The 13,755-nt window shown below is 44.0% G+C and overlaps 1 protein-coding gene across 2 annotated transcripts in view; it reads left to right on the top strand.

Moving 5' to 3' along the window:
* Positions 1 to 13,755, top strand: part of LOC120407049 (C->U-editing enzyme APOBEC-1-like) — a 32,741-nt gene that overhangs the window by 14,745 nt on the left and 4,241 nt on the right. For both annotated transcript variants that reach the window (XM_039542389.1, XM_039542394.1), the window contains exons 2-4: positions 10,618 to 10,710; positions 12,441 to 12,468; positions 12,766 to 13,166. In XM_039542389.1, the coding sequence (XP_039398323.1) occupies positions 10,689 to 10,710; positions 12,441 to 12,468; positions 12,766 to 13,166 (451 nt within the window). In that variant the 5' untranslated portion in view covers positions 10,618 to 10,688. The remainder of the gene's footprint in view (positions 1 to 10,617; positions 10,711 to 12,440; positions 12,469 to 12,765; positions 13,167 to 13,755) is intronic.

Genomic DNA, 13,755 nt, shown 5'->3' with positions numbered 1-13,755 from the left:
TCCCATGGTGCTCAAACTCCATATATTGTGTTCCTTTGTGAGATCATAGGAGGCTGATCGCATCCTACGAATAAGAACTTCATATATATGCAGACAATCGCATGCATTTACATAAAGAAGTTATGGCAGTGTACAAGGACAGCAAATTGTTGCAGAGAATCTCCCCAGCTATTGTAACCCTAGCATCTCCCAGCAGACTGATGCTGGGGTTAGGGAGCTCCCAGTTATTCCATTCCTGGCCTCTCCCAGCTAATGGAAAAGTATGTTAATGTGTATGGGGATGGAGTGGAAATCCTCCAGGGATATCTCAGTGAAGCTCTCCTGGATGTACTCCCAGGGTCACCTGGTTGAAATAGGGGAATTTTATTAAGGGGACATTCAGAGGTGGCTGTTCCTGCTGGAATGTTTGTCTCACTTGGATCACAGCAGCCCCCACAGTAGATTTGTCCACTCCAAATTGATGTCCAACTGACCGGTAGCTGTCTGGCGTTGCAAGCTTCCAGAGGGCTATTGCCATTCGCTTGTGAACTGTGAGGGCTGCTCTTATCTTGGTATTCTTGCCCTTCAGGGCAGGGGAAAGCAAGTCACAAAGTTCCATGAAAGTGTCCTTATGCATGCAAAAGCTTCACAGCCACAGGGAATCATCCCAGACCCGCAACACTATGCGGTTCCACCAGACTGTGCTTGTTTCCTGGGCCCAGAATCGGCGTCCCACAGCATGAACCTGCCCCATTAGCACCATGATGTCCAAATTGCCAGGGCCCATGCTTTGAGAGAAGTCAGTGTCCATGTCCTCATCACTCTCGCCACCACGCTGCCGTCACCTCCTCGCCTGCTTTTGAAGTTTCTGGTGCTGCATATACTGCAGGATAATGTGCATAGTGTTTACAGTGCTCATAACTGCTGCGGTGATCTGAGCGGGCTCCATGCTTGCCGTGGTATGTCTTCTGCAAAAAAATGACGTGAAACCGATTGTCTGTCATTGCTCTCACAGAGGGAGGGGTGACTCATGACATGGCTTACAGGGTTGGCTTACAATGAATTAAAATCAAGAAAGGGGGTGGGTTTGCATCAAGGAGAAACACACACAATTGTCACACCGAAGCCTGGCTAGACATTACACTGGTTTTCAAAGCCTCTGTGATGTGCAGCGTGCCTTGCTGTGCTCTTCTAATCTAATTGCAAACAGCCTAGTCAGCAAACAGCGCCAGCAAGCTTTTAAATGTTCAAAGGCACATTCTACCACCATTCTGCACTTGTTCAGCCTATAGTTGAACTGCTCCTTACTACTGTCCAGGCTTCTTTAATCATGGGAGCAAGGGGTAGGCTGGGGTAGGTGCGATCGTGTGGTGCTGTTGGCTGGGAGAGCAGCCTGAGGCAGAAGCCTCCAGCTGGCATGATATACCAGGCAGGATTCAGTCTCCATTAGACAAAACTTCAAGATAAGAATGACCTGGAGTCATTCCCATTTTTGTCTAGGCACCCCGACCACCTTACCGAGGTCAACCAGGAGCAACCAAGAGATGGTGGCAGACGGTGCAGTACAACTGCTAACCGTCTTTGCTAGCTTGCAAAGGCAAGGAGCTGCTGTGTAGCAATGCAGTACTGCATCTGTCAGAGCACCCAGGAGACATATGGTGATGGTGAGCTGAGCGGGCTCCATGCTTGCCGTGGTATGTTGTCTGCGCGGGTAACCCAGGAAAAAAGGCGAGAAACGATATTTTGCTGTTGCTTTCACGGAGGGAGGGAGGGGGGCCTGACAGCATGTACCCAGAACCACCTGCAACAATGTTTTTGCCGCATCAGGCATTGAGAACTTAACCCAGAATTCCAATGGGCAGTAGAGACTGCGGGAACTGTGGGATAGCTACCCACAGTGCAACGCTCCAAAAGTCAACACTTGCCTCGGTACTGTAGACGCACTCCTCTGACTTAATGCGCTTAGTGGGGACACACAATCAACTGTATAAAATCGATTTCTAAAAAATCAACTTCTATAAAATCGATCTAATTTCGTAGTGTAGACATACCCTTAGAGAAAAGTGTATTTCCAACATAGGGCAGCTTGAGCTCCTTAAACGAGGTGAGAGTTTTGTAAATTTAAGGAAATAGGACTGAATGAAAAGCCCTCTGCAATGCTTTGCTCTCCATTCCTTGCAAGATGGGATGACTTCATCCTTTTGTTTTTAAGCCAAGGCAGGGTTGTGTTGGTTGCCTCTGGCCTGTGGAAGCTCTCTGTGGGCAGCTACAAGGTTCTGTCCCGTTGCTCCTGCAGGAGATGAAGTGGATGAGTTAATAGAACTTTCCCCTCTCTCACTGTGGGATCCTATGACATATTTTATTGTGATCATATTAAGAAGATGCTTTTGTTCATGTTTCAATGCAAAGAGGTTAAAAAGTCAGCTGCACAAACCCTATGATCAACTTTGTTGACACGTAAAGATAGGCCAAGAAAGATTCTAAGGCTTGCCGGGAAGCTGCGTATAGGCTTCCTAGGTAAGCTCAAGCTGATTTTGAAGACTGGAATTTGTGCAGTAACCCGCAGCAGATTTGGAAAGCTGTTGTAAAAGATATTTTAGTAATGTATCAACTGCAAAATGTGTGCAAGAAATATAATGAATGCAAATGACCAAAACAAGGGCATAAATACCAAGACACACTCAGGTGGTGAGACATTTGGAAAATTACAAGGCACTTGGGAAATAACCTAAGATAATGGCTGGAATGATGAAGAAAGAAAGGTAACAAGAGTATAAGTATCCCCTGAAATTATGAGGAAAGGAGGCCATTAGCAGACTGGACACAGGTTGTCATGTTCTTATTAAACAAATTTTAATTCGCGGAAACTGAATGTAGAATTGTAATTTAAAATGACTACCAATTATTTGGTTATTGATGATTGACAAATCATTGATTATTATCAACTGTGGCAAAATTTCTAAAGGAAAAAAATAAAATAAAAATGAAGCAATCAAAAAGGAGAACATGGTGCAGTAACTTAAAACAATTCAAGTCATGTCTAACAAACAGAGCTCCTGTTGTGGGATGTCCTCACTTCCCTCCATCAGACTGAGGGCACGAAACTTCCCCCTTTGTCAGTGTGCTTCCTCAGGGTATGGCTACACTTGCAGCTGTACAGCGCTGGGAGTTAAACCTGTCTTCGTACAGCTGTGTAGGGAAAGTGCTGCAATCTGTCCACACTGACAGCTGCCAGTGCACTGACGTGGCCACATTTGCAGCATTTGCAGCGGCATTGGGAGTGGTGCATTATGGGCAGCTATCCCAGCATTCAAGTGGCTGCAACGTGCTTTTCAAAAGGGTGGGGTGGGGTGGAGTGTGACAGGGAGCGTGTGGGGGAGAGACAGTGGATTTTTGGAGCCAACACCGTGTCAGCACCCTGCCTTGCAAGTTCCGACACCCCTTCTTCCCCCACCCCTCTCTCACTCACTGAAAGCAAACAGACCAGATAAGCAGCCACGCCGAAAAAGACCCCCCCTCCCTCCCACCCGCCTGCCCACCGCACTGCTTCTTTCCTCAAGCCCCCTCCCTCTCCCTCTCTTCAAGCAAACACTAGCTGTGGGCGTTCCAAAGGGAGCCCCTCTGCCTCTGCTCATTCATAGCAAACAGGAGCTGTGTTTGTTTTTTTGATAACCAGCTCTGGAGCCCGGAGTTCACAACAAAACAAAGAGAGTAATCTTCACTTAAAAGGATTATGGGAAGCTTCTGGAGGTCAGTCACAGCATACTAAGATTATTCCCTGTTTACACTGGTACCTCAGCGCTGCAGCAGCAGCGCTATACTCTTTATTCCTCTCGTGGAGGTGGAGTACAAGCAGCGCTGTAGCCAGGGAGATACAGTGCTGTATGTGCCTTGCCAGTGTGGATGGGGAGTGAGTTACAGCACTGTAAAGCCACCAATAGCGCTGTAACTCTCAAGTGTAGCCTAGGCCTCAGTGTTAAATGGATAGAGCTCTGGCAACCACCTGGATGTGGATCACAGCTCATGGCTGTCAGAGCTAATAATTAATTATGTAATTAATTTTCAGGTGTATCTTTGACAGAAGCCTCTCGTCTGGGATTAAAGTAAAAATAACAACAGACAGTTCATTGAACACCAAGGGCCAAATTCTCAAAGGTATCTAGGTACCTCACTTCCACAGATCTCCATGGGAGTTAAGTGCCTGAATACCTTGAGGTTCTGGGCCTAACTGTATCTTGAGTAATAACGAGGATGTTGTGATGCTATATGGAATCTCAGGGACACTTTAGCATATTATGAATACCAATACTATAAAATTGCAATGAGTTGTGTCAGATATGCCATGTAAGATATCTGCAAAAATGTTATGATTTGACAAATATGATGATCTTGTGTATATATTTGTTTATCACCTTTGTACTATAAGTTATAGATACGTATGTATGTTTGTATTTCAAACTTGTGCTATGCTTCTGGGTGACACCCCCAGACAATTTGGCATCAGCTCTGCCTAGCCTGCTTGATGGCGCATTAAGCACCATCAGCTATACAATTGACCCCTTGAGAGAAAGCAGATACACCTTATGACTCAGCAATGCATGCAGGGGAACACCTATGGACAGAAAAGGCTTCCAAGCCATGTGCTGGGCAGCTTGTGTTTGAATCAAAGCACAAGCTGCATGGCATAAGACTATAAAAGGCAGCTGCATCATCTCCATTTTGTCTTCAATCCCACTTCTTACCTCTGGAGGAACTTTGCTACAAAATGAACTCTGAAAAAAGACTGAATGGCCCATCCAAGCTGTGGCTGTGTTCCAGAGGGACTTTCAAGCCAGCAAACTCATCATTACTGCTAGGAACCTGATATACGGACTTTGAATTATTTGTATGTATGTGACTGTTTTACCATTTAACATCTCACTTCTGTTCTTCCTTTTTTCCTTATAATAAACCTTTAGTTTTAGACACTAAAGGATTGACTGGCAGTGTGGTATTTTGGGTAAGATCCAAACCTATACTGACCTGGTAATGCGGCTGGTCCTTTGGGGTCAGAAGAACATTTGGTATATGTGAGCAGAGTTTAAAATAACTTCCCTCTGTACTGGACCTAGGTGTTGATTGGGAGCCAGAGAACTGGAATGCACTAAGAGGCCGTGTGATTTCTTTCTTCTTGATAACCAGTGTGGGGGTTTAGAAGCACAGTTTGTGACTGCCTGGGGAGTTTATCTTCACGGTTACCTACCAGTCTTGGGAGTATCTGCTCTCCCTTTTGCAGCCTGCCCTGACCTTGGCATTTCCAGTGGAGGCTACCGTGGGGTCACAAATATGATGCTTCTTTAGTGGTTTAATATCCAGGGTTAAACTGATCACCGGCATTGGGGTTAAGGAGTATTTCCCCTTACCCAAGGAGTATATCAAATGGGATGTCAGAGGTGCAACCTATTTAGCAGCACTGAATGTGGGTCATCTGTTAGGACCAGGTGGTTATGAGACCCCTGCAATTGATTTCTATGGTCACAAAAAGGCAGAGTTGCCAGAGCTTGCTTCTTCCTCTCTTCTTCTGTGTTTCTGCCACGAGATGATAGCTGACTTTCTAATGATCTTTTCTAATAGGTCACTTGGCAGAAAGCACCATCCAAAGGTGAAAATGACAATTCTATATCCCCAAACCTGACCAATCCCATCAATGGTACCAGAAGGAGTGGGGAATGAAGGACACCAGATAGTCTTCCTCATTCACTTTTATTCCAAATCTCTCTTTTCTCTGTTTCAGTCTCCCTCCATCTTGGCTCTGCATTTCTCTCTTTGGCCCCTAGATTTAGCTATGTGGGAACATTACTCACTGGACTGTTTCTCATATTTCAGGTGGAAGATACAACCAAAGGTATATCAAGAAGGTTTATGACCCAAGGTGACATATCTGCTCCATGAAATCAGGTGTGGCAGCAGCACCGAAATATGGAGAAACTGGTGCTGAAACACCAGCACCCAGCATGCTGGAATCAACTTCCTGGAAAATGCCTTCAAGAAAAAATCTCTCAATCTTTTGACCCACTGCTCCATCACTTGGTTCCTCTCCAGGAGTCCTTTCTGGGAATGCTCTCAGTCTGGGGTATTGTTCCTGAAGACATACCTGAAGGTGAACCTACAAATGTATGTAGCACAGTTCTTCTTTAGGCATGAATTTGAATGCAGCCATTAAGGCTTCCATGACCTGGTGATGAATGGAGTCATCATTAGAGTCATGGACTTCTTGGGTAACCATTTATTTTGTTTCAAAAGAGACTGGAAGAATCTCAGGGCTTGGGGGCCTGGGCTATGGAGCCTTTCACTTCTGAGACATTGTTTATAACAAGGCCACAGGTTTGTAGTGAACAAAAGTCATTTTCTTCACAGAAACAAACACTGGACATAAATTGTCCATGGGATGAGACTGGCGCCTTAGTCTGTGATCCACAAAACCCAGCACGCCAGGTAGGGGAGCCCCCTAAACTAGCCAATCTGAGGTGCTGATGAGATTAGCTGATGTGCTAAATCCCACCCTTATCTCACAGATAAGTGACTAAATCTAACCTGCAGAGAGGTGCCTATTTCTGCAGCTTTTAACCCTCTTTCGGTGTTACGCACCTAAAACGTTTTTTTGCAAGAAGCCAGAGGTGGAAATCAAGAAGGAGGAAGTTTCCTCATAACTTTTAGCCCACTGGTAATGCATTACAAAATCTTCTCTATGGTACCTAGATTATGTCACCTACAGATCTCATGGTGCTTTACAAAAGTAAGTGTCTTTACTCTCATTTTACAGATAGGGAAACTGAGTGACAGAGGTGAAGTGACCCACAGTCTCACTGAATGATAGTGGCAGAACCAGGATTTCTGATTGTCAGGATCATATTTTAACTACAGTGCATCCTTCTGTTATGGGATTCTCATCAGACTTCCAAGAGTAATGCTCAATACTTTCAGACTTAAGAGTTGCTTATTTCCACTGTACACTATAGAGAGAAATGCCCCTGCTGGTGAATAGTGCCAGCTGAGTGGTTCCTCTATGTACATTACATATTAGGGCCATCCAGATCCCAGTCTCAGCCAGACACTGAGAGAATCAAGCTACCTCACTGGTCAGATTAAAAAGAGATGTCATGTTGAGTGCTATCCACATGTTGATGTCATCACCATGCAAATTATTTCACTGTCTCTTCTCACAGCCTCATTGGACAAAAGGAGCAACAGGACAGAACCTTGTGGCTGCCCACAGAGAGCTTCCACAGGCCAGAGGCAACCAACACAACTCTGTCTTGGCTTAAAAACAAAACGATGAAGTCACCCCACCTGTTTCCACCAGAGACACACAGACTTTGTGGTCTGTGGGATCAAAGGCTTCTGAAAGAATAAAGAAAATCAACCTGGATAAACACTTTTGGTCTCTTTGAGTTCAATGAGACCAGGATGTCACCCTTGATCTTTGTCCATTACCAGGAGCAGGTCATCATCCAAGGAGACCGGAGCTGTCTCAGTGCCAAGAGCCAGCCTGAAAGTGGTTCAGAAAAACAGAGGATTCCAGAAAATCCTGCAGTTATTTTCCTACATATTAAAGTGCAGAACTGGGAGTCACTAGATATGAGTTGTATCCCTGGCTTTGCTACAGACTGACTGCGTGGCCTTGGGCAAGTCATTAAACCTCTTAATGCCTTATTTTCCTTATCTGTAAAACAGGGATAATACTTCCCTACATTCTATTTTATACAGGTTCTCCTCATCACTGAGTATCTCCCAGTAGTGCATTAAGCAATTTAACTAACATCGGTCATATGTTTGTTCTCTCATCCTCTCCCCAGCAGAAAATGGCGTGTCCAGAGGAGTGTTTTGTTTGGATTTTTTTTATCATATATGTGTGTGTGCCTATATATATGTGTGTGTGTGTGAGTGTTCAACCATATTATTATCTCTCTCTCTCTCTCTCTCTCTCTCTCTCTCTCATACACACACACACACACACACCCCTCTATGTTTATGTTAAAGTCAAAGAATTGCACCTTGCACTTAAAGTGGAAGGTGATCAGGTGTGAGACAGTCTTTAGTTCCTGGGAGCCTTCATTCCACAGTCATAGACCAGCCCCTGAAAAGTTCTGTCTCCTGAAGTTCCTCCAGGGGTTTCTGAGGTTAGCTGTATTCTTGTAAGTGAGGCACTCAGGTACTGTGGTGATGAGAGGCCATAGAAATGCCTATGAATACACCATACAGCACAGCCAGGTCCATAACTGGAGCTCCTAGGCACTATGATAATATATAGAGAGAACTATATAAATATATATGTAATATAAATATAAATAGAGAAAGAACGATCAAAATGAATTCTCACTAATCTCCCAAAAATAGGCTGTTAGAAAGAGGGTGATAACTGAGGTGTAGATCAGGTACACAACCAAGGACCAACAATTGGTCTTTTAAGAGAGCCAGAAAACTATGGTGATAAGGGTCAGAAAGAAAAGCTGGTGGCATCCTGCCCTCCCCTATAGCAGCACTGACAGTTTCCACCAATAAACAAGCATCCTCCTGTTAAACTTTCAGAACTATATGAAAACTGCAGGTAACAATTATGTAATCCAGTAAGTGTTATTTACAAGTTTTTACCAGTTAACCTTGCTATTCAAATATAACTCCAGTGGACACTGCCAGTTTGATATAGCTCAGCCATGGAACAGACTCACTCAGAATGAGGAGAGAATTTAGGGGAGACCCATGAGATGTTAAATGGCATCATGAACCCCCCAGACCCAGAATGAATTATAGATCAGCTATGGAACCTCAGGGATGGAGGGGTGGCTGTTGGGAAATGTGTTTCTCTGAGGATGGCTGTGAAATATTCTCTTTGGCAGCCAAGGATGGAATCAGTGACCAGTGACTGTGCTGCTGTTAGGGACTAGGAACTGGGTTCTGCTCCTGGCTACTGCTCCTACGCCCACTGCCGTCCTCCGTGACCCACAGGGATGAGTGTCAAGGGAAACAAGGCTGTGGCTGAAAAAACAAACCACAAGTTTTGAGTGAAATTCTCTCTCTTCTCGCACCCATAACACGAATATCATAATAAGAAACCTCCCTAGAGGTTGTTGGAGGATCCCAGCCCCTGTTATAGATCGGGTGTCCAGACGTCCTGTTTTTAAAGGGACAGTCCCGTATTTAAGCCCTCCTGCATGCGTCCTGACTTTTTCTTAAAAATGAGCACATTGTCCTGAACTTTCTGTGTCTTCTCCCCCCAGTACCAATGGATCCTGCTGCAGGAAAGGGTCGGGTTGGAGAGCGAGAGGTGTACGGGAGTGTGTGTGTGTTGCCTCTCCCCATGTGAACCCTAAAGCCTTAAAGATAAGACGGTAAATAAAAATCATCCAACTACTCAGTATTTCTTTTTAACAGGGGCTCAGTCAACTTGATGTTAATTTGAACATTAGTACTGCATAGTTCTGACTGATTGCCATTGAACTTGCTTGAATACACATAATTTTACCAGGTGTCCCGTATTCAGCATAGGGAAATATGGTCACCCTAGTTATAGATCATACAGTCTCTACCCAGTTGCTTGCTGAGGCCAGCTGACAAGTGCCCTATGCAGGTTGCTCTCTACACAAGTGCCCTCTATGATGCCTCCTTGCTGTGTGTTCTGGGGAGTGGGGGAAATTTCAAGGGCAGTTCTGGGCCTACACTGCCTTACCACGCAGGGAGCAACGCCAGTGTTGTGGCAAAGGATGTATTTCTTCCCCTGCACTAAATATTACTAATCTCCCCTCCATTCCCGCCACACCTCTGGGTGCCCGTGATAAATCCAATTTGTCACAGTGGGGTAAAGGGGCGGTTTCAAGTTGGTGAGCAACAAGCACATTTATTCCCAAAATGACTAAATTTCATAATTTAAAGAAACAAGCAATGGAGGGGCCACATCTTAATAACTGTCTCTCTCTTGATGTCTCTTAATAACTGTCTCTCCCCCATTCAGGGACATGACTCCCACTTTTTAAATCACGGGTTTCCCTTAAAATTACATGAAGACTTCAGAGAGTTTAACCACAGAATCAGTTTATGATAAGGATACTGCTGGAATTCTTTGTGTGAGCTTAAAACTGACGTTTTGCTCCAGAAGGCGAGAAGGGTTAAAAGAAGAGGCTCCTGGCTCAGCTTTTGTGGTCAGATGCTTTGTACACCATTTCTCTTTTAAGAGTCTAGAGAAAGATTATCTTCACATTCCTTAACAAGGGGGAGACGTCCCCTTCCAGCTTTTCATGCCTGGGTCTTAGAAAGAACAAATTTCCTAGGAGTTTCTTTAAGTAGCCAGAATACTTCATTTAATAAAACAAGCAACTAAAATATCAATATAGAAGCTATTATTCTCCAAGCCCCATGTAAATCAAAGTACTTATAAGTAGTTCTTTAAATGTAATAAAGGTGCAGGCAAATCTGTAATGACCAAACGTAAGAGTACATTATAATTTATTTATAACTATTTTGCATCAGTATTGAGGTCTAGCCTCTACAATACTGTGAGCCTAACCTCACTGACCGCATACAACTGGCTTCCGCACTAGCAATGTGTCCCAGCATGTCAGGGAGTCTCCCCTTTGCAAAATGCTCTTAGGTTTCTGTTCAGAGGAATAGAAACTGAAAGGGAGAAAATACACCAGTAAAACAAACAGCCTCGGAAGCTGCAGTGAGAGAAAGCCATGGCTGCTGGTTGGAACAGAGGTAAAGCTGCAGCATTAGTGCATATGTGTGTGTATGTGTTTGCAAGTAAGTGTGTGTGTGTATGTGTGTGTGTGTGTGTGTGTCTATACAGTATTTTAGTGCATTTATGTGTGCAAATGTCTATATCAATTTATGGGTGAATATATGTATATGCAGCTGTATGGGCGTATATATGTATGCCTATCTGTATGGCTATTGTGGCTCTATGTATATAAGATATACATACATGGTAAACAAGCTGGAGCTGTCTGTCTCTGTGTGTTTTACATCTAAAATGTGTTTTTAGTTTCTAACTTAGCAAAGATAAACAAAATCACTGACAGTAAAATGATTTTCCTACATAAGTACTAAAAGAATACTTCTTACAAAGACAAACGGTGAGCTAAAGCTGAGGTAGATTGTACTACATTGTAGTGGCTATATATACTGGGTTTTTCAAAGTTATAACAATGATTTCTATTTTACTAGTATATCCCATTGGCCCCCTCTTTCTATAAACAGTTCTGATTTTTCTGTGTGTCTATGCAAATATGTTTGTGTGTGTCTGTATGGGCTTGTCTATATTTGAAAACTTGCCTCAGTGTAACTAAGTAGTATAATATATGTATATGTGTTCTTATGGGACTGAACCAGAGCCTAATCTGTACCGGGGCTTAGCTCTGGCACCTCTAGGAATGGCAGTTCATAGCCCTGGCACCTCTGGACTCCTGGCCAGCAACCGCTGCTCTCTGGCCACCCAGCCAGGGCTTAATTTGTGCCGGGGCTTGCGGGGCTGAGTCCCAGCACCTCATTCATTACAAATTAAGCCCTGGATTGAACCAAAGTCCATGGAAGTCAAGGGGAGTCTTTTCACTGATTTCAATAGACTTTGGTCCAGGCTCTAGTTGAATACGTGTTTGTGCATGGCTCAGCATGTTTTGAACTTCCTTGCGTGCCACTGTCTTGGCTTTCAGGTTTGAGCTGAAAGTGATTGAGGCATGAAAATGGTGGCAGAAGAAAGCGCTGATGGAGGAATTTCAAAGACACAGGGATTTTGTTATTAAATCCTGGTGCTTAGGTTGTAATGAAAATTTTAAATGTGTCCTACATTTTAAAAAGTTTGTTCTCAATATTCCTGAGCCATGTTTCCCTCGTTTTGTTTTCTAAGGTTCTTAAAGAAAATAACAAGAAAATAAGAATATGTTATTTTCTTCCAAAACAGAAATAACATAGCTATATCTCCTGGGAAATATCAACTTAAAAATAAATTAATAATGATTATTAAGTTTATTTTAAAATATTAATGGGAAAATCCACATTTAAAGTAAAATAAAAATAAATTAAAGAACAGCTCTTTGGATATTGGTAGTATCATACAGTTATACACAGAATTGAGAGCATGAGTCTGATTGATTTTAATGAGCTTTGGATAATGTCCTAGATATTTATTTATTTATTTATTTATCTGTTACTTAACAAGTAATGGACATTCTCCCGCATGTGTACATGGTAAAATTAATGGCCGTATTTGGGACCAGGATGATCCCTTATCACCTTCACTATCCTCAGGACACTGCACATTAGCAAGGAACTTCTTCAATATTCATCAGTACTAAATAGGAATTGTCCATTGAGAATGAACAATTGTAGGTCACATGGTCCCAGGGAGGATGCATTGGGAGGCCTCCCTTTTTCTGTCTTCCCCTATGTTTCTCTCTGTGCACAAGGTGACTCTATTCTTTTTCCCACAGATCATGTATCCAGAGGCATCACACAGGGGTGAGAATGAAAGTTCCATACTCACATCCTCCACAAGATTTACAGGCAAAGTGGGATCTGGAAAGATTCAGATCTCACTCCCCTCTCATCAGTGTAATACTAGATTTAACTCTCCTTCTTCCCCATCTCTCTTTTCTCCCATCACTATCTCTGAATCTCCGTCTATCCTTCTGTGAGTTCCCTTTCCATTTATCTGTGCCTCCTTCCCATCCCGCTCATTTTTAACTTTCTGTGACTGGCAAGCTCTTAGCGATAAAGCTGCAGTCAGTTACTCTTTGGAATCTTCTCATGTTTCAGGGGGAAGATATCCCAGGAGACATTTATAGACAGTTATGACCCAAGTGTCCTTCGAAGGGTGCAATACATGCTCTATGAAATCAAGTGGAGCAACAGCAAAAGGCCCTGGCAGAGGTGTTGCCATAGCACTCGAACAGAGCATGCTGAAATCCACTTCCTGGAAGATGTCTTTCAGGAGCAAAGATCTGATCCTTCTGCCCACTGCTCCATCACCTGGTACATGTCCTGGAGTCCCTGTGGGGACTGCTGCAAGGAAATCAGAGATTTCCTGAAGGACCAGCCTAATGTGAATCTAGTTATTTATGTAGCACGGATCTACTGGCACAAAGAGGAACCCAATCGTCAGGGTCTACGGAGCCTGGTGAACATTGGAGTGACCATCCGAGTCATGGACCTCCCAGGTAATGACTCATGGAGTTATGGGGACTGGGTGAGATAGAGATGGGACATGGGGCACTTTGCCTCTAGATCACTAGTTCTAATTCAGCCCTGGTCACAGATGGCTCCACTGAGGTTGTAGAAAGGACTCTGGAATCTCTTCACTTCTAGGTCAGTGGCTCCAGTCTGGCCCCAAGTCTTGGGGGATAGCGCAATGGGATTCAGAGCTTTTCCCCTTTAGGTCTCTGGTTTCAAACCTTCCCCTGAGTGTCAGTGACCAAAAGCCAGTAGCTGACAGCCATTTTTTGACATATTTGAAATGTGCTGGGGTTTGCAGTCCAGCTCCTAGCAGTACAGATAAAAATCACTAAAATCTCGCTCTCTGCTGGCAGTTGCTGATCCCCTTGTCTCAGCAGAGAGGCTGAGGCATGAATGAGCCATTGAGAGTCAAGGCCCTTTTTTACTGCTAGAGGTGGGAACTGAGAGCTGAGGCACACTGCTGAGCTGTGTGCATGGGTGAAGCTGGTGTGGCACTGCCGCTGTCTCTAGTGGTCTGTTCAGGGAATAAACAGAGAACACCAGCCTCCTTCCCGGCGCAGTCCGTCTGCCATC

Source organism: Mauremys reevesii, linkage group 1 (genome assembly GCF_016161935.1).
Source record: "Mauremys reevesii isolate NIE-2019 linkage group 1, ASM1616193v1, whole genome shotgun sequence".
Lineage (NCBI taxonomy): Eukaryota > Metazoa > Chordata > Testudines > Geoemydidae > Mauremys > Mauremys reevesii.
The sequence above is the reverse complement of the archived record's forward strand: the minus strand, read 5'-3'. Positions and strand labels throughout refer to the sequence as shown.